Here is a 21,578-nt window from a genome sequence, read left to right on the forward strand (position 1 = left end):
AAGAAAGGTGCTCTCATGGATTGGTAATTGGTTAAAAGATAGGAAACAAAGGGTAGGTATAGATGGTCAGTGCTTAGATTGGAGAGAGGTAAATAGTAGTGTTCCCCAGGGGTCTGTTCTGGGACCAGTCCTATTCAACATATTCATAAATGATCTGGAAAAAGGGTGAGGTGGCAAAATTTGCAGATGATACAAAATTACTCAAGATAGTTAAGACCCAGGCAGACTGCGAAGAGCTACAAAAGAATCTCTCAAAACTGGGTGATTGAGCAACAAAATGGCAGATTGTGATGGGGCTGGGACTCACCACCACAGCACCTTCTGCTGGTGATGCCAGGAATTAGCTCAGTCCAGTGGAGCACCCTCTCTTGGTGGTGTCCCATCTCTCGTCTCGCCCTTGGTTGGCATGTGGCCCCGCGTTGCTCCTGACTTGCGGTGTCCTCTTTGAGCCACTGCCCTCCAGCAGTGTCTCTCAGTCCATCCTTGCCCCTTCTGGGGGAGACGACTAATCATCTGTCTCTCTGCACCCCGGCCAATGTGGGCAACTGCACCCTCAAAGTTACACCCCTCTTGGCAGGGGGTTGGTGCAGCCCTAGACGGCCACTTCCATCAGCTGGGTGTAAGGCAAGGAGGAAGGGGGGGACCCAGGCCCGCCCACTACTCTGGGTCCCAACCCAGGGACCCTCAAGTGGCAGCCGTCCTGCCCTCCTTCTCTCCCTCCATCTGTCCACATCCTTGGGCCGCTTCCCCTTTGGCCCCTCACACTGGCTAGGCCCTTCCCCTCAGGGCCTGCAGTCTGGCCGACACCGGGCTGGAGTTCCCTTCTGCTCCCCCGGACCTGCACTGCACTGCACTGTCCCAGGTGCTAGTCTCCCAGCTCTGGAGGCAGACCTTCCCCTAGAAAGGCCTGGGGCAGACTGCCTGCTCCTTCCCTGAGCAGCCTTTTTATAGGCTGACTCCAATCTGGGCCCTGATTGGCTCCCAATAAGCCCTTTTCTTATTGCTGTCTGTCTGCGCAGGCCTACTGGCCTGCTGCAGCCTAAATTCTCAGGGAGTGGGGGCAACCGCCCCACTACACAGATGAAATTTAATGTTGATAAATGCAAAGTAATGCAGATTGGAAAGCATAATCCCAACTATACATATAAAGTGATGGGGTCTAAATTTGCTATTACTACTCAAGAAAGAGATCTTGGCGTCATTGTGGATAGTTCTCTGAAAACATCCACTCAGTGTGCAGTGGTAGTTAAAAAAATGAACAGAATGCTGGGAATAATTAAGAAAGGGATAGATAATAGACAGAAAATATTATGTTGCCTCTATATAAATCCATAGTACGCCCACATCTTGAATACTGTAAAAGCAGCAAAGAGTCCTGTGGCACCTTATAGACTAACAGGTGACATAGGACTCTTTGCTGCTTTTACAGATCCAGACTAATACAGCTACCCCGCTGATATCTTGAATACTGTGTGCAGATGTGGTCGCCTCATCTCAAAAAAAATATTGGAATTGAAAAAGGTTCAAAAAAGAGGCAACAAAAATGATTAGGGGTATGGAATGGCTTCTGTATGAGGAGAGATTAATAAGACTGGGACTTTTCAACTTGGAAAAGAGACGGCTAAGGGGAGATATGATTGAGGTCTATAAAATCATGACTGGTGTAGAGAAACTAGATAAGGAAGTGTTGTTTACTACCTCTCATAATCCAGGAACTAGTGGTCACCAAATGGGCAGCAAGTTTAAAACAAATACAAGGAAGTATTTCTTCACACAGCACACAGTCAACCTGTGGAACTCCTTGCCAGAGGATGTTATGAAGGCCAAGACCATTACAGGGTTCAAAAAAGAACTAGTTAAATTCATGGAGGATAGGTCCATCAATGGCTATTAGCCAGGTTGGGCAGGAATGGTGTCCCTAGCCTCTGTTTGCCAGAAGCTGGGAATGAGCGACAGGGGATGGATCACTTTATGATTACCTAATATTCATACTAAGTTCATTCCCTCTGGGGCACTTGGCACTGGTCACTGTTGGAAGACAGGATACTGGGCTAGATGGACTTTTGGGCTGACCCAGTAGGGCCATTCTTATGTTCTTATGCTTTGGTTTTCAGTAAGGATGATAATATTGAACATAGGCAGGATGGCAGATGGAAATAAGTGTATAGAAATGGAAATGACTACATCTGAGGTAGAAGGAAAAACTTAGACTTTAATGTGCTCAAATTGAGGGAGACTGGATAATTCCATCCCTGAATACTGAAAGAATTGTCACATGAAATTGTTAGTCTGGTAGCAATGATTTTTTAATAAGTCTATCTATTCAGCAGTAGTACCATATGACTGCACTAACATCACATCTATATTTAAGAATGGGGGCGGAAAAGTGATCTGGGCAATTACAGACTCTCTAATCTGACCTCAGTAGTTAGACTTTAGAACAAATTGTGAAGGAAAGAATAAGAAGGAAAAGGAGATGTAATGCAGAATGCAACAAGGTAGATTTTGCCAGACTAATGTGAGTTCCTTCTCTGAGAAGATAACTAAATTTTTAGTTAGGGGAAAGACATTAGATAGTTGGACTTCAGTAAAGGATTTGATATAGTCCCATATGGGAAATTATTAAAGAAAATTAATACAAGAGTGTAAGGTGGTTAAGTAAGTGGCTAATGAGGACAAGGCAATGGGTTGTGCTGAAAGGTTAGCTTATCTGACCGGAGGGAGGTTACAGGTAGAGTTCCTCAAGGATTGGTGTTGAGACCAGTCTCATTTAATATTTTTATTAATGACCTTGGCACAAAAAGGTAGGAGTGTGTTAAGGAAACTTGCTGATAATACAAAGTGGGAAAGCATTGTCAATTCAGAGGAGGATTGGAATATTACACAGGAAGGATGTGGACTCTTTGAAGGCTGATTTAAGATAAGTAGTTCCTTATCTAATATTTCATTATTCCATTCAGCAGGGGTGAGTTTTTGGGAGTAGTAGGTGCAGAGGTGCAACACTTGCTGGGGAGCATGCCTCTGAGACAGTATGGCTGAGTGGCTACATTGGAGGCCTGGGCCAGGGCAGGCTGTGTTAGAATGGGAGTGGTGGTAAAAGCAGTCTTGAGCTGTTCAAAAGCTTGATGAGCTTTGAGTGACCAAACAAATTTGTTAGGTCTTGGGGGCTACTTGCCCAGAGGAGCTTGGAATGAACTGTTAGTAAAAATTTGCAAAGTCCAGGAAGCTCTGTAACTCTTGGCAGGACCTGGGTATAGCCCAGCTGTAAATGGCCTCCATCTTCTGGGGGTCCATCTTTATGTCCTCAGATGAAAGGATGTCATCAAGACAGATTGGTCCAGGGTGTCTCTAAATATGTCATTCACAAAATGTTGAAAGGTCACGGAAGCATTGGTCAGCCCAAATGGCAGTACTAAATATTTGAAGTGCTCATAGTGGGGTCAAAATGTGGTCTTCCATTCTTCTCCTGCAATGATGCCCCAGAGGTCTAGTTTGGTGAAAATTCTGGCAGACCACACACAGTCTAGTAGCTCTGAGATTAAGGGCAGAGGATATCAATTTTGGACCATCACCTAGTTTAAGGCCTGATAATCTACAAAGGCTTAACATTCTGTCCTTTCTCTTAAGGAAAAGGACTGGAGTCCCTGCTGGGGAGGTAGAGCACTGGATGAAGCCCTTGGCCAGGTTGTTCTGGATATACTCTCAAAGGGCTGCCAGTTTGGGCTTGGACATCACTTAGATTCATCTATAAGGGACCTTTGCCCCAAATTACAGGTCTATGGGGCAATTGTAGTCCTGGTGCAAAGGTAGCGTGTCTGAATTATGCTTTTCAAAGATGTTCTTATAATCCCAATATGAGATGCAAGGGTCATGCTACTTTGGCCAAGTGAAGCCAACAATTATGGGCAAGTGTGAAGAATAGATCACTTTGAACTGTAATACTTCCTGATAGCCCTGGATTACAGCCTCTAGGGGTACTGTGTGAAATTCTACACCTCAGGAGAGCACCCTATTCATAATTTGTATAAGATTGGGATATTGCATATAAAGCATGCCTTGTAGGTATCCTGGGAAATGTTATGATCTGCTGAAACCCACTGTTCCATCTAAATATGTATATCATTAATGCATATGAAGTTATGAGAATTGTGTTGTATGATTCTTACTAAAATATGCTGTGGGTTTGGGAAGCACCCAGATACTAGCTCCCAAAAGAGGGATAACCAATGCCCAGGCAGGTGTTGAACAACCATCAACAGCCATTGTCCAGCAAGGGAGCTAAAATGCAATGACTCACTTGCACAAGGCCATAGCAGGGGAATTGCTCAACCTTTTCTGGTGACTCAGCAATGCCCAGCAGACATGTCTGGACTTGTCTTCTCCAAGCACATGGACTAAGGGTAAAAAACACAACACAGTGGCCCCATGCTTGGCCTTTTCTCCTCCCACTCACCTATGCTGCAAGAAACAAGGACACTCAGAAGACTGAAAACCTGTGTACTAGGAACTGCAATATCCAGTGGGGTGAGAAAAACTGCTTAATCTAGATGTTGCCCAATCGAATAGGGTTGAGAGTGCTTATATTTTGGTAACCACTCTGACTTTTTGCCTATCACTTATAATCACTTAAAATCTATCTTTTGTAATCAACTTGTTTTACTCACTTTACCAGTGAGTTTGCCTGAAGCGTTTGGTAAATCTGCTCAGGTTTACAAAGGCTGGTGTATATCCACGTTCCATTGATGAAATGGTGAACCAATTAATAAACTTGCATTGCTCAAGAAAGGATCTTGAGCAGTGCAAGACAGTATATTCCTGAGGTACAAGGCTGGGAGCTGAGGGGATTTGACTGGTGCCTTTCTCTGTGTGATTTATGAGTGACTCTGGGAGCATTCATGCAATCTCTCTGGGTGTCGGGCTCCACATGCCTGGTTGTGCTGAGTGATAACAGTACCTGAAGGGGTTTGCTGCTTGTCACTAGCGGTCCTACAATCCTATAGGCTGCATCCCACAAATCCCATCACATACTGTTTCCTGCATCACTGGCCTCAAGGACAGGAGGAACCCATCTGTTGTTTCTATAAGAACTGATATCTGCTTTAAACAGAGGGGGATTTTTGTAGTGCTCGAGTGGCTTTAGCATCTATGAAGTTATTGGTTGCCCTGGAATTGATCAGGGCCCACTGAGGGGGAATTGACTTTGTTCCATCCACGATACATAACTCTATTCATATTTGGCAGTGTCGGGAGAGCCTGTCTGACTTGGATTGGGTGTCTTTCAAGGGTTGTAGTTTCCTGAGCATAGTGCCCAGGCCAGCCCTGCTATACAGCCTGGGCTTGCTCATTTCCTGATTTCTTGTGGGTGGAGGTCTGTGAGGGGCAAAAGATGAGGGTACTAGATGTCCTAGAACTAGATGTCCTAGTGTTCCACAATAAAAACAGGTTAATCATAGAATTGTAGGACCTTGAGAGGTCATCTAGTCCAGACCCCTGCACTCATGGCAGGACTTTTAGTATTATCTAGACCAGGGGTTGGCAACCTTCAGCACGTGGCCCATCAGGGTAATCCATTGGTGGGCTGTGAGATATTTTTTTTTATGTTGACCAACTGCAGGCATGGCCCCCCATAGCTCCCAGTGGCCACGGTTCACCATTCCTGGCCAATGGGAGCTGCAGGAAGCCATGGGCTGCAGGGACGTGCTGGGACAGTCAACGTAAACCAAATGTCTCGCGGTCCACCAGTGAATTACTCTGATGGGCCGCGTGCCGAAGATTGCTGATCCCTGATCTAGACCATTCCTGACAGGTGTTTGTCTAACCTGCTCTTAAAAATCTCCAATGATAGCGATTCCACAACCTCCCTAGTCAATTTATTCCAGTTCTTAACCACCCTGACAGTTAGGAAGTTTTTCCTAATGTCCAACCTAAACCTCCCTTTCTGCAATTTAAGCCCATTGCTTCTAGTCCTATCCTCAGAGGTTAAGAAGAACAATTTTTCACCCTCCTCCTTGTAACAGCCTTTTATGTAATTGAAAACTGTTATCATGTGCCCCCTCAGTCTTCTCTTTTCCAGACTAAACAAACCCAGTTTTTTCAATCTTCCCTCATAGGTCATGTCTTTTAGACCTTTAATCATTTATGTTGCTCTTCTGTGGACTCTGTCCAATTTGTTCACATCTTTCCTGAAAGGTGGTGCCCAGAAATGGACACAATATACCAGTTGAGGCCTAATCAGCATAGAGTAGAGTGGAAGAATTACTTCTCATGTCTTGTTTACAACACTTCTGCTAATATATCCCAGAATGATGTTTGCTTTTTTTGCAACAGTGTTACACTGTTGGCTCATATTTAGCTTGTGACCCCCAGATCCCTTTCCACAGTCCTAGGCAGTCATTTCTTACTGACTTCCAACATGACTGTGAACCACTGATAACTGCTCTCTGGGAACAGTTTTCCAACATGACTGTGAACCACTGATAACTGCTCTGTGGGAACAGTTTTCCAACCAGTTTTGCACCCAACTTATAGTAGCTCCATCTAGGTTGCATTTCCTTAGTTTGTTGATGAGAAGGTCATGCGAGACAGTATCAAAAGCTTTACTAAAGTCAAGCTATACCACATCTACCATTTCCTTCCATACACAAGGCTTGTTATCCCGTCGTAGAAAGCTGTCAGGTTGGTTTGACATAATTTGTTCTTGATAAATCCATGCTGACTGTTACTTATCACCTTATTATCTTCTAGGTGTTTGCAAATTGATTGCTTAATTATTTGCACCATTTTAGATTTCCCGGTACAGAAGTTAATATGACTAGTCTGTAATTTCCCGGGTTGTCTTTATCTCCCTTTTTATAGATTGGCACTATATTTGCCCTTTTCCAGTTTTCTGGAATCTATCTTGTCTTCCATGACTTTTCATGGCTCATATATCTCCTCTGTCAGCTCCTTGAGTATTCTAGGATGCATTTCATCAGACATTGGTGACTTGAAGACATCTAATTTGTCTAAGTAATTTTTAACTTGTTTTCTCCCTATTTTAGCCTCTTCTGATCCCACCTCATTTTCACTGGTATTCACTGTTAGACTTCCAATCACCACCAACCTTCTTGGTGAAAACTGAAACAAAGAAGTCATTAAGCACCCCTGCCATTTCCACATTTTTGGTTATTGTTCCCCCGCCCACAACCACCACTACCCAATTGAGTAATGGACCTACCCTGTCACTGGTCTTCCTCTTGCTTCCAATGTATTTGTAGAATGTTTTCTTGTTATCCTTTATGTCTCTAGCTAGTTTGATCTTGTTTTGTGCCTTGGCCTTTCTAATTTTGTCCCTACATACTTGTGTTATTTGTTAATGTTCATCTTTTGTAGTTTGACGTAGTTTCCACTTTTTGTAGGACTCTTTTTGATTTTTAGATCATTGAAGATCTCCTGGGTAAACCAGGGTGGTCTCTTGCCATATTTCCTATCTTTCCTACACACTGGAAACTCTTGTGCCCTTAATAATGTCTCTCTGAAAAACTGCCAACTATCTTCAATTGTTTTTCCCCTTAGACTTGCTTCCCCTGGGATCTTACCTACCAACTCCCTGAGTTTACTAAAGTCTCCCTTCCTGAAATACATTATCTTTATTTTGCTGTTCTCCCTCCTATCATTCGTTAGAATCATGAACTCTGTCATTTCATGATCACTTTCACCCAAGCTGCCTTCCACTTTCAAATTCTCAACCAGTTCTTCCTTATTTGTCAAAATCCTCTAGATACATCCAACAGTGGTATTTTTAGCATCATTCTGTCTACTATAAATCTCTTGAAATTGAAAAATGCTGTCTTCATAGTGTTATTAAGTTGCCTTTGATCTAGGCATACTATAAATCTCTTGAAATTGAAAAATGCTGTCTTCATAGTGTTATTAATATGCCTTTGATCTAGGCATATTCACCACATTATAGTTTTTCTAGTACCACCATATGACGTGCCCAGTTATTTTGTTTGATTGACTGATTTTTTTTATAACTTTTAAATTCTCCATGCATGTTAGTTCCATGCTGAACCTGAGTAGCTCCTGTGAATTCTCGATAGTCTGGTATTACCTACAGTACACTCAGTGATGGCAACATCCATATCCTACTACTTGAACATATCACTTAGCATTCCAAAAATCCAGATTTGATAATGGCTATAGACATAATGCTACTAACTTGATCTTGAGTGCAAATGATGCTGTGATAGGTGGGGCAACTTTAGTGTGTAGACAAATGGGGGAGGTATGTCCTTAATTCAACTGATTTAATCAAAAGTACAGTCAAATTCCTTTGGTATGTTGTTTTGTTTTACATTGTGTAAGATATCTAATTTTTATTTGGTCATCTTACTTTTTAATGGCTAATAGAGATTGGACTTCCATGTCTCCATACTCCAGCTGAGGCCTCACCAGTTGCAAGTAGAGTGGAACAATTACCTCCCATGTCTTACATATGACATTCCTGTTAATACCTCCTACAGTGATATTTGTCTTTCTTAACACCGGCCCACTGTTGAATCATATTCAATTTCTGATCCCCTATAAATTCCAGATCCTTTTTTGCAGTATTACTGCCTAGCCAATTATTTCCCACTGTGTATTCATATATTTGATTTTTCCTTCCTACACCTAGTACAGTAAAAGCTGTTTTATCCGGCATGTTTGGGTAATGGGGGGTACCAGTAAATGAAAAATGCGAGTTAACTCAGAGGGAAGAAGTTTGGGTGTGGGAGACGGTGCAGGGATGCAGGAGGAGGCTTAGGGTGCTGGATATGGGGGATGGTCACCTCAGGCAGCTCCCCGCAAGCAGCGACCTGTCCCGGCTGTTCTGAGGAGGAGGCGCAGCTCCCATTGGCTGGAAACCATGGCCAATGGGAGCTATGGTGGCAGTGCCTGGGGCAGAGGCAGCATGCAGAGCCTCCTGCCATGCCTCTGCCTAGGAGCAGCCGGGATCATCACCACTTGCCGGGAGCTGCCCGAGGTGACCACCCTCCAGATCTGGCACCTGCCCACACCCCCTCCCGCACCCAAACTGCCTCCCAGAGCCTGCGCTCCACACCACCTTCTGTGCTGCACCCCCCTGCCGGTCCCGCGCCAACCGGACTATAAACTGGAATTTCAATGAAGATCAGAAATGTTGGTTTATAGAGCTTTCTGGTTGGTGACGTGCCAGATAAAACAGCTTTTACTGTACTTTGCACTTGTCTTTACTGAATTACATTTTATTGATTTCAGACCAATTCTCCAATTTATCAAGATCATTTTGACTTCTAATCTTGCCCTCCAAAGTGCTTGCAACCTCGCCCAAGTTAGTGTCATCTGCAGATTTTATAAGCATGCTCTCGACTCCATCATGAAAATGATGCACAGTACCAGACTTACACAGACCCCACAAGACCCCATTTGATACATCTGCCAGTTTGACAACAAACTATTGATTGAGTTTGGTCTTTCAATCACCTTTTCACCTCCTTATAATAACTTCATTTATATTTCTTTAGTTTTCTCATGAAAATGTCATGTGGGACTGTGCCAAAACCCTTGCAAAAGTCCCAATATAGCACATCTACTGCGTCCCCCTTATACATTAGGCTGGTTACACTAACAAAGAAGGAAATTAGATTGGTTTGACAATATGAATTCTTGAAAATCCATGTTGACTATTACTTATTGCTAAGGGTATGAGTCTGTCATGGAAGTCAAGGGTTCTGTGACTTTCTGTGTCCTTTGTGACTAATGCAGTGGCAGGGCTGGAGCAGCTGTCAGCCTTGGGGCCACTGGAGCAGTGACCCTAGGGCAAAGCAGCGGGCTCTGTGAATTTTTGTTTATTGCCTACAACCTGTCCCTGACTTTTACTAAAAATACCTGTGACTGAATCTTAACTTTACTTATCACCTTATTGTCCTCTAGGTATTTAAGTTAGTCTGGTCTATTATTCCACACCAATTGCTCTTTATTTATTTTCTTGGTTCAATTAGGGTTTTCATTTGTGACTTAGTGATGTCTGCAGTTCTGAAGATTATTATTTACTTGTATTAATGTAGTACCTATGAGCCCTAGTCATGGACCAGGACCCCATTGTGGTAGATGCTTTACAGACATAGAACAAAAAAGATGGTCCCTGCTCAGAAGAGCTTACAATCAAGATAAGAGACAGCTGATAGATAAAGACAGTATGAGGCAACAATGCGACAGTATGCATCAGCATGATAGGCAGTGATCTCTGCATACCAACAGCCTAACAGTTGTCAAGTTTTGTAGACATCACAACAAAGGAGGGTTTTGAAAGAGGCTAATGAGTTTTTCAGATATTTATGGGGAGAAGCATGTTGGCAATAATTGAGATGTGAGATGATGGGACCCTAGACATGAGTTTTAGCTGTATGTATGGAAAGGCAAGGCTGTTTCTCAGAGATGTTATGTGTGAAGAGTTGACAAGAGTTAGACATAGCTTGGATGTGAGGACATACAGAGAGGTCAGAGTTGAAGGTGGCACCCAGGTTACAGGCCTGAGTAACAGGCAGGATGGTGGTGATGTCCACAATGATAGAGAAAGGAGGTACAACAATATCTACTTAATTCAGGGAAGTGCAATGGCTTATGTTACACAGGTCAGACTAAGTGATCACAATGGTCACTTTTGGCCTTATAATGTTTGAATGACTATTGCTTTAGTTAATGTTATAGATTCTCAACAATCTGTCCTTGAAACTTCAACATTATCATGGAAAGCACTCACATACCAGAATGATGCACAATCTTATAAAAACCTGGTTAGATAGTTTTAATATTAAACAGAAAACATCGTACCTTTCAAAATTCACAGGTTTTAGTTATCTTTCCTAGACAAATTAGAGGATTGGGCCAAAAGAAACCTGATGAGGTTCAACAAGGACAAGTGCAGAGTCCTGCTCTTAGGACAGAAGAATCCCATTCACTGTTACAGATTAGGGACCGAATGGCTAGGACGCAGTTCTGCAGAAAAGGACCTAGGGGTTACAGTGGAAAAGAAGCTGGATATGAGTCAACAGTATGCCCTTGTTACCAAGAAAGCTAACAGCATTTTGGGCTTTATAAGATGGGGCATTGCCAGCAGATCAAGGGATGCAATCATTCCCCTCTATTCGACATTGGTGAGGCCTCATCTGGAGTACAGTGTCCAGTTTTGGGCCCCACACTACAAGAAGGATGTGGATAAATTGGAGAGAGTCCAGCGGAGGGCAACAAAAATGATTAGGGGGCTGGAGCACATGACCTATGAGGAGAGGCTGAGGGAACTGGGATTGTTTATTCTGCAGAAGAGAAGAATGAGGGGGGATTTGATAGCTGCTTTCAACTACCTGAAAGGGGGTTCCAAAGAGGATGGATCTAGACTGTTCTCAGTGGTACCTGATGAGAGAACAAGGAGTAATGGTCTCAAGTTGCAATGGGGGAGGTTAGGTTGAATATTAGGAAAAACTTTTTCACTAGGAGGATGGTGAAGCACTGGAATGGGTTACCTAGGGAGGTGGTGGAATCTCTTTCCTTAGAGGTTTTTGAGATCTGGCTTGACAAAGCCCTGGCTGGGGTGATTTAGTTGGGAATTGGTCCTGCTTTGAGCAGGGGGTTGGACTAGATGACCTCCTGAGGTCCCTTCCAACCCTGATATTCTATGATTCTATGTTGATCTGTCTCACATAGCTATATATTGAAGAACCAATGCCTTTCAAATTCTGATTTTTTGAAATATATCACGTTTATAAATCTGCATAAAGACTGTCTTCCAAACTCATTCTTAAAAGGTGAACCTTTTAAACCTTCATTACTTCTTTCATCACATGCAGTAAGAAATCTTAACACTCTTCTGATCTTAGCTATTTTTAACAAAGTTTTTGTTTGTAAATTTGCCAGTTTTTTGAATGAGCACCAAAAGTTTGAATAAGATTGGTATATACTACATTGCCCACAGGAGGGAAGTTCTTCTGCAACAGTTCTTCTGAGGCTCATCAAAATGCAGGCTGTCCTCTTGCAAATTTTAGCAGGTCTATAGGAGGGGAAGGTGTACTGCAGAAGAAGGATGGGATATGAGATTAATGGAGGAAAAGCAGAGGAAGATAGTATCAGACTTGGAAACTGCAAGAACTTAAAACATTTATATCTAAAAATTGTGAATATTTAACATTTTAGCATGGATAAAAGACTTATTTTTCTTGTCCCCTTCCATGCTCCTCTGTTTTCTGTAACCCTTTGTCATTGATGTCCCTTTCCTCCATTTATCAGCACTCTTTAAGGCTGTTTTGTAAAGGATCTACATGCTCTTCCTCAAGTGCTTGCTTCTGGTAACCATCAGGTATGCAGGGGATCACACCTGTCTGAACCCTGAGGCCATCTGGCTATGCTTCGTTAGACTGGGAGAGTGCCATACGGCATTAGGCACCCCCACCTCAATCTAAGGACTCAGGAGTGGATCCCTAATATGTCTGGCTCCTGCATAGGTGTGGTGATGTTGGTGGGGAAGGAGTTGGGAGAAGAACAAACAGAATTCAACCCAATACCTTAACATTGATTTCAATATGTTGAGTTAGTACCATGTTATACACACTATAAAGCATAAGAAAAGAAACCTCTAGTATTATTATTAGTATAGTAGTTTTAACCTAGTATTGTCAGGTTAAAATATAATATATTTTAATAATATAGATATACTTACCAGTGTTACTTATAACTTTGGGCATGTCTACACAGCAAAAATTGTGCATGGCTAACCTTCTTGAGCTAGCTTGAATCTAGCTAGCATGGGTAGCAATGATAGTGGAGACAGCAAAGAGTGGGCTAGCGAGCTAATTACATACCCTGGGTCTGTGCCAGGCTTGAACTACGCACATTGAAGTTTGCATTGCTATTGTTACCCATGCTAGCGGGATTAAAACTGAAACAATATGATTAGTCTAATTTACTTTTACCATTTATGATATTAGTGTATTTTATATTCACTGTTTGCTAACTATATTTTAATTGTCTATTTGGTTTGTTCTTATTCCCTTTCTAATTATTTTTTATTTTCTAGCTCTGATATTTGAATGGAATGATACAATGTTTTGGTTGCAAGCATTGGTTGTTTCCATTTAAATTTCTTTTAAAAAAAAATCTGTTTCTTATGCAGAGCAGAAATTTGAGTTGCCAGGTCAATTTAGGTCCCAAATTTTGGTTGGAATAAATAGATTTTTACAAAATAATCTAAATTTGGGACCTGAGTTGACTTGGCAACTCAAATGTATTGTCTACGATTTGATGTGCATATCTCAGGGTCTGACTTTTTTTTTAATTTTACTTTTTTTATTTCACAGCTGGTGGCTCTTACTATATGATTTCAAGATCTTTAGGGCCAGAGTTTGGCGGAGCAGTGGGACTCTGTTTTTACTTGGGTACAACTTTTGCAGGAGCTATGTATATTCTTGGTACCATTGAAATTTTGTTGGTAAGTATTTTATCTTTTAAGATTGTCTATATTCCATCAGGTTTTGGAGCTAATAGAGCAGATATACTAACCTAAAATGCATTCCAAGTCAACATTATTTTTTAAAATGTTTTGTTGATATTTACCATTTGAGATGCTGACTTTCTCTCAAAGAATCTAGCATGGAATGTGTTTAAGGAATAATTTATAATCTGAACAATAGGAGTATATCATCTTGTCACCTTGATTGATCGGTCCCTCAGCCCTCATATAGATTGCACCAATCACAACAGGTCTTCCATTCTTCTCATATCCTGGCCTTCCTTCTCTATGCATGGCCATGTCTTTTCATGATAAAATCTTCCTATCTCTTTGAAAGTCAGCCGAGTGGTCATTTCAGTTTTAATGGGTACCACTCGGCGACAGCTGCAGTCCATTGATTGTCAGTGAGCCTCGCAATATGCCCGGCCCATCACATTTTACTATGCCTGCTTGTAGCAGGGTGGACCCCTGCTCCTGCCCTGAGGGGTTTAAAAAGGGGCCTGGCAGGGCTTGAGAGGGGCAGCTCTAAAAGCTGGGCTGATTGGGGAAGTGGCTGCAGCTGGGCCAGGGAAGCCAGAAGCAAAACAGTCTCTCTCTGCTTTCAGAGAGAGAAGGGCCTGGCTGCAGGGAGCTAGACCAGGTACCTGAGTGGAGCAGGGCTGGGGAAAGGCTGAGGAGCTGGGGAGCTCCAGCCTGGAAAGCCCCAGGCTGTGGCCTAGGATTGGGCTAACAGGTACTGGGGGTTGCAGAGGGCAGCCCAGGGGTAGGCCAAGGCAGCAGGTCCAAACCCCTTTGCCTGTGATGAGTAGGCTGATACTGCAGTCTGCCCCAGAGTGTGGGGCTAGACAATGACTGGCAGTAGCCATTACTGAGGCAAGGTGGGGATAGAGGGTGGGGGTTCCCCAAGGAGGGGGACCCAGAGAGAAAGGGGTTACTGCCAGGGGCAGCACCCCATGTGAAAGGGCACCGGGTCCAGGGAGGGACACGGGGGCCAGAGGACAGGTGGATCACCGGCCTGCAGAGGGCGCTCCAGTGCTGGAACAGAGCTAATTCCCGGAGTCACCAGCAGGAGGCGCCGCAGGGGTGAGTCCGACCCGTCTACACTGCTCACAACAATGACATCCTGCACTCCACTCTGCTGTCTGATCGCTTAATTGGGGACTTGGTCATGGATTGAAATGCCCAGAATTCTTCTTTCTATCGCCCTCTCCATGACAGACAGTTGCTGCTCCTCTGTCTTCGTCAGCACCCGTGTTTTGCTGCCGTACAACATTGCTGGCAGTACGGTTGAGTTGAAGAGGCTGGCGCATGTTGCCTTGCTGATTTTTTCCTTGGAGGACATCCTTGATAGAACTGAATGCACACTAGCCTGCTTTCTTTCTTCACAAGAGTTCACCTTCCTAATCGTGGTGCATGTTAATTTTTTGGCCCAAATAGATATATTGCTTAACTTCTTCTATTTGTTCTCCCTTAATTGTTACTTGGGCTTTTGGCCAGGTATCAGACAGCATAAATTTAGTTTTGGAGCGGTTAATTTTCAGTCCAGCTTGGCTGCTTTTTGTGTTGAGTTCTCGCAACATTTTGTTTGATAGTATTTTTGGTGATCAACACAATATCATCCGCGAATCTGAGATGGTTTAACTGCTCTCTGTTGATGTTGATTCCACCTTTCCAATTCATCCACCTCAATATCATTTTGAGGCAGGCTGTGAAGAGTTTGGGTGAAACTGTGTATCCTTGTTTCACACCTTTCTTAACTGGGATGCGAGAGGGAGTATCAAATAAAGTTATATCTGTTATGCAGTCAGAATTTGCTTCCTTTAATAGTTTGATATAGTTTGTGTTGATACCCTGCTCTGCAAGAGTTTTCAACGCTGCATTGATCTGTATGCTGTTATATGTTTTTTCATAGTTGATTAAGGAAATACATAAGAGGAATTTGTATTCCCTGGAGCATTCCAATAGCTGGTTGATAGTGAAAATGTGGTCCATTGTTCTGAAGTTCCTTCGAAAGCCTGCCTGCTCTCTTGGCTGCTGCTTGTCCAGACTCTGTGAGAGTAGGTTTGTTATTATTTTGGTGAACAGCTTGTAGACATGTGAGAGCAGGCATATTGGATGACAGTTCTTTAGATCTTCATGATCGCCCTTCTTATACAGCAGAATGGTATTGGACTCCTGCCATCTAGATGGTATCTTCTACATTTCCAAGTAACGGCTAAAGCTCTGAGCAAGAGTTTCCCAGAGGTTTTGATCTCCAGCTCTTATTTTGATTGTCAGTCCATCTTTACCTGAGGCTTGTCCTTTCTTCATTTGGTGAACTGTTTGTCAAACTTCACTGACAAGGACTGGGAGTACATGCTCATTGGTCTGTTGAAGTGTTGGTACTGGGACATTTATCTGAGATGTGAACAGTTCAGTGCAGAATTTTTTGCAGACCGCTTCCGTTGCTATTCTGTCAATTACTGGTTTTCCGTCCCTGTTCTTCAGTGCCATTATTGTTGACCTGCACAGTATCAATTCCCTTTTGCATTTTTTGAGGCTTCTGTGATCTTCAGCTGTCTTTAAGAGACTTTCATTTTGGTACTTCTCGAAGTCCTCCTTTAGTCTTCTTCTTATCAACTTGCAGAGGAGGGAGTACTCAATTTGTCACCATCATTTTGCTTGATATTCCTCTGCTTCTCTAGTAAGTTCCGCATTTCCTCCAAGATTCTTCCTTTTGCTCTTTTTGGTCTTTCTTTCTCGGCTAATTTCATGCATTGCCTCAACTTATCAGTGAAGTTTTTATAATCCTCATTGCAGATATCTATAAGACTCCAGTCTTCCTTGGAAATGTTCACTTTCAAGATTGCCTCATCGAATATTTGTAGCCGCTGTCTCTGATTATATAAAAGTGCTTACATAAAAGAATAGAAAAAAATGTTATTAGTTCAGGTTGCTCTGCTCTACATTAATATCATTGTCTTCAAATTCTAAGAAAGCTCACATATTAAGTTGTGTCGCTTTTTTGTAAAAAATCCAAAAAGAAAAGCATATGTTTACAGGAGTTGTACTTTTACCATTTGTATATTCCTTATATGTGTTGTGATAAAGTTCCTCCTCTACCTTGGTGGGTCCTGTGCTTATTGGCAGATTTGCTTGCCTCACAGATTCACCCTGTGGGTCGGGAAACAGCCCAGAGACCTTCCCCTCTGGTAGAAGCCACAGTCCAGGTCAATTCCTCCTGTGTTTGATCAGGAGTTGGGAGGTTTGGGGGGAACCCGGGCCCGCCCTCTACTCCGGGTTCCAGCCCAGGGCCCTGTGGACTGCAGCTGTCTAGAGTGCCTCCTGGTACAGTTGCGTGACAGCTACAACTTCCTGGGCTATTTCCCCTGGCCTCCTCCCAACACCTTCTTTGTCCTCACCACCGGACCTTCCTCCTGATGTCTGATAATGCTTGTACTTCCCAGTCCTCCAGCAGTATGCCTACTCACTCTCAGCTTCTTGCACACCTCTTGCTCCCAGTTCCTCTCATGCACTTCCTCTTCTCTGGCTCCCTCTGGGCTGACTGGAATGAGCCCTTTTATAGCATCAGAGGGGCCTTAATTAGAATCAGGTGCTTAACAGCCTAACCTGACTCTTAGCAGGTTAATTGGAGTCAGGTGTTCTCCTTAGCCTGGAGCAGCCCCTGCTCTGGTCAGTCAGGGAACAGAACCCTCTTTCTCCTGTGGCCAGTAGATCTCCCTTCGACTTCTCTGCTGTAGAGGGTTGGAGAGAGAGGGCGGCTGCTGCTGCTGCTGTTCCTGTTCCTGTTCCTGCTGGGCGCTGGGCCCTCGCTGCTGCTGCTACTGCTCCAGCTGCTCCCCTGGCTGGGCTAGACACCACCACCCACCCCCTTTCTCTGCTATCTGCTTGCTGGCTGGCTAGTGGACCCCCCACCAGTTGCTGCTGTTACTCCATCTACGGCCCCCTTGGGGGGGTGCTGGCCTGCCCCCCAGAGGAGGGGAGTGAGGGACCCCAGCTCCAGCCCTTGTTACTGAGGACACCACCGCCACCACCATCTTCTGAGCAGGGTCCCTGCTGCCTGGCCACCAGACCACCACCTGGAGCTGCTGTGTTTGCTACTGGGGAGCTGCTGGAGCCCCGAGGAGGAGGAGAAGAAGGAGAGGACCGCCTGCTGCTGGAGGACCTTGTAGAGACTCCGAAGACGACCGTGGAGGGGGCACTTAAGGACTGAGTATTTTTTCGAACTGTGCTCTTGTGGTGGGGGTTTGTACTGTGTCTGTTGGGACACCGGGGGTGTGGCGTGGAGCCTGCCCCCAGTCCATCCGTGTCCCCCTTCGCCCCCACCACCATCATTGCCCCCTCCATCACCCATGCTGGCTGTTGTCTCTCTACCTCAATCTCCTGCCTCTGGGACTGAGCTGCTCACCTGGCTTGCCACGCCCATTTCTATCGTTTGGGCCTGCAGCAGCAGCCAGCTACAATTGACTTTTTGCACAAGAGCCCGTGGGCGCACCCCCCCAGCCCCACCCCCTTGACCTGGCCCCCTCTCCTTTGCCACATTTGTCTGCCCCACCCATTTCCCTCTGCAGCCCTGCTTGTCCTGCCCCAGCCCTGCAGCTAGCCCCGTGGTCCCTCTGCCCCGTTCCTAGCTCGACCTTTCCCCCTCCCTGTGATTCCCTGGCCCTGATTGGCCCCTCCCCTCGTGCGCCCATGCCCCCTCCCATGCGCTTGTGTCCTTCCCCCATTTGAGTTTGCCCTTGTTCACTGCACCCCCTATGCTGTCAGCCCCCCTGATCCCCTAGTGCAACTAGAGGAGCCGGAATTCCCCTCTGGGTCGGTGACCTGACACCCTCCCGCCCCTGGGTCTTTGATTGCTCCCCACGCCCCTTTAGCCTTCCTTTCTGGCACCCTCCTCCCCTGCCTGCAGCCTAGTGGGGAGGCATGGTTGCCCTCTCTCCCTCCCCTCCCCTCGCTGTTTGTCCCCCTCCTCGTTCTCGTTATGGCGGGGGACGTGGCGGGGGAGACCCCTCGCGATGCTCCTACCGCCCCTCCTTCGCAAGCCCCCGTGTCCATTCCCCAAGCCTCTACCTCGACCGCCGCTGCCGGTCCACCTGCCACCGCCCCTGCTGAGGCACCGGCGGTGGCGGCAAGTACTGGGGAGACCTCCGCTGCTGCCACATCCCTCGCCCCTTCTGATTCGGGGGGAGCCCCCCCAGTCAGTGGGAAAAGTCGGGGTGGGAAGAAGGGTAAGGGCCCCGCTAAAAAAGACAAAGCCCTCCATGGCGGGGACTGCCCCCGCTGTCGCAGCCCCGCTACCGTCTGCGGCATCCCTCCCCACTGCTTCCTCCACCAGCTCCATGGGTGTCCCTCCCCCAGCCCCCAGGGCAGACGCCTAGGTGGCAGCGGCCCCCCCGCCTGCTGCTGCTCCTCCGACCGCCGCTTCCGCTACCATCTATAGTGGACGGGGCCCCTTCCCAATCTTGACCAGGAAGCACGGCGTCCGTTGCCTCCTGGTGCCCGCCTCGCCCCACGTGGAGACCTACGTGCGGGCGTTGGCGAGGGTGGTGGGGCCCACGGCCATCGTGGCAGCCTCCAAAATGTACGGGAGAGTAGTTTTCTTCCTGGCATCGGAGGCCACCGCCCAGGAGGCGGTGGAGACAGGTCTGGCGGTGGAGGGCATGTTCGTCCCCCTGGAGCCGTTGGAAGACCTGGGGGTCCGCTTGATCCTGACCTCCATCCCTCCCTTCCTGCCCAATGCCGCCCTGCTGCCCATCCTTTCTGCCCTAGGGCACCCTATCTCCGTCATCAGCCCTCTCCCGTTGGGCTGCAAGGACCCCGCCCTCCGTCACGTCCTCTCGTTCCGCTGGCAACTGCAGCTTCAACTGCCACCAGCAGCGCCTGACAGAGAGGCGCTCGAGGGGTCCTTTGTGGTCCCCTACCAGGGAGCCCGCTACCGGGTGCATTACTCAACGGGGGAGGCCCGGTGCTACCTCTGCCGGGTGATGGGGCACGTCCAGAGGGACTGCCCCTTGGCCCGGCACGGAGGAGCGTCTGGGACCCCCGAGCCCTGGCAAGGCGTCAGCCCTGTCACCGCCAGTGCCCCTGGCTGCCCGGCACCTGAAGCTGCCCCTCCTCCTTCTCGGTCCACCGCTGTGGAGGAGGGTGCAGCGGAGATACCGCCGGGCGTGGGAAAGGGCCCGCCCCAGGGAGACTCCTCCCTCGTTCCTGTTGCCCCTCCATTGCCTCCCCGAGTCTCTGAGCCATCGCCCTTGCCCCCAGACCCGACCCCTGTTAGCCAGCCCCCGGATGATGCCATGGAGGGCTGGTCCTTAGTGCAGGGGAAGCGGGGCAAGCGGAAGGCTCGGGCCCCGTTACATTCTTCAGATTCGGAGACCCCCCCCGGAAGAGCAGGAAGGGGGGAACCAATGGCGAGCCTTCCGCCTTGCCCCCTGACGACGCCCGTTTTGTGGTGCCGGCTGGGGACGCCGTGGCAGCACCGGACGGTGACGCTGCCCCTCCTCCGGGTTCCCTTCCCGTGGAAGCCCCCGAGGGAGCCCCTCTCACCCCCTTGCCATCCGAAGCCCCCACGGGCGCTGAAGTGGGCGTCGCTTTGGATGTTGGCGGGGAGGACCCCGGGGTGGCGGACGGTGATTTTCCCTCCATTTACAAGGGGATCGAGGTGCTGGGTCTGACCCTGGTCATGCAGGGGGAGGACGACCCTTTGCCAGCGGGCCTCGATCTGTGTGACCTCACCTCTGTTCCCCTGTCCCCGGGTTCCCTTCCCCTGACTGATGCTTCTGCTCCTGCCTCTGAGGGTCCCCTGGGGTCTTCCATCAGCCCGGCTCCAGGTGGCACCTCGCTGACGGCCACAGAGCCCATTGAGGCGATGGCTGGTGTCCCGCTGCCCGGACCCGAATCCCAGGGGGTGTCCCTCTTACGTGTGGGGCAACCGACCTCCTTCCTGGATGGGGACCCCATTGCTGACCTTCAATCTCCGGATGGCGTGGCTGTCATTCCAGCCATCGTGGCTGCGCCTGGCATCGTTGAGGGTCCCCTTCCCACCCCCCAGATCCCTGAACCTGACTGGCAGGGGCCACCTTCCTGCGGCCCGATTACTGGGGCTCAGGATCCTGCTTCTGCCCCTCTCCCTGATTCTCTTCCTGATCCCACCCCTACTCCTGACCCCTCCCCTGTCCCTGATGCCGGCCCTGTCCCTGTGTCCTCCACCTCCCATGATGCCATTGCCGCCCCCGGGGATATTCCCCAGGGAGCTGCCTTAGTAGTTTTTCCCTGTCCCGACCCTCCAGGGGCTGCTGTTCTCCTTCTGCCGCCCCCTGTTGAACCAAGGGAGCGGGGCAGGCCACGTGGCATCAGCCCATCGGACACCACGTCGGGGGTCTGCCTGCTGCCTGCCCGCCTCCGTGGGCCACGGGGCTGTGACGGGGGCCCTGCTAGGAGACGGTCGTCGTTCCGTTACCCCGCCCCCCCCATGTGCTGAGAGAGGAGCTGCGGGAGTTCCTTGAGGACGTCTGTGGCTCCCGTAACAAGGTCCAACTTGCGCTCCAGCGGTGGGGGGATTTCCATCTGATCCTCCGGGCCGTGAGGGCCCTCATGGGGGAGGGTAAGAGGACTGGGAAGCAGGCCACTGCGGCCTACCGGCGGGTCCGCCTCTTCCGTGACTCTTTGCTCACCTATGGGGTTGGTCACGGATTGCTGCGCGGCCCGACGGAGGCCGCGGGCGTGTCTGCCGGAGAGGATCCCCCCCAGCCCTCCTCATGGCGCCGATCATCTTTGCCACTTTGAACGCCCGGGGCTGTAGGATGGGTCTCCGCAGGAGCCAGGTGCTCTCCTTCCTTCAGGACGGGAGGTACTCTGTGGTTTTCCTGCAGGAGACCCATACGGATCCGGCTGCTGAAGCTAACTGGCGGCTGGAGTGGGGGGAGAGAGTCTACTTTAGCCACCTCTCAGTTTGATCGGCTGGAGTGGCGACCCTGTTCTCCCACGACCTACGGCCCGAGGTGCTGGGGGTCGCCGAGGCTGTGCCGGGCTGCCTGCTGCACCTCCGGGTCTGCATGGAGGGGCTTGTGGTTAATCT

General features: G+C 47.7%; 1 protein-coding gene across 4 annotated transcripts in view; it reads left to right on the plus strand.

Annotated features, from left to right (window-relative positions):
• The window catches only part of SLC12A7 (solute carrier family 12 member 7), a 327,938-nt gene that overhangs the window by 189,662 nt on the left and 116,698 nt on the right, over positions 1–21,578 (plus strand). For all 4 annotated transcript variants that reach the window (XM_039524891.1, XM_039524892.1, XM_039524894.1 and 1 more), the window contains exon 6: positions 13,350–13,480. In XM_039524891.1, coding sequence (XP_039380825.1) covers positions 13,350–13,480 — 131 coding nt within the window. The remainder of the gene's footprint in view (positions 1–13,349; positions 13,481–21,578) is intronic.

The sequence above is a fragment of the Mauremys reevesii genome, linkage group 2, assembly GCF_016161935.1.
Source record: "Mauremys reevesii isolate NIE-2019 linkage group 2, ASM1616193v1, whole genome shotgun sequence".
In the NCBI taxonomy this organism is placed as follows: domain Eukaryota; kingdom Metazoa; phylum Chordata; order Testudines; family Geoemydidae; genus Mauremys; species Mauremys reevesii.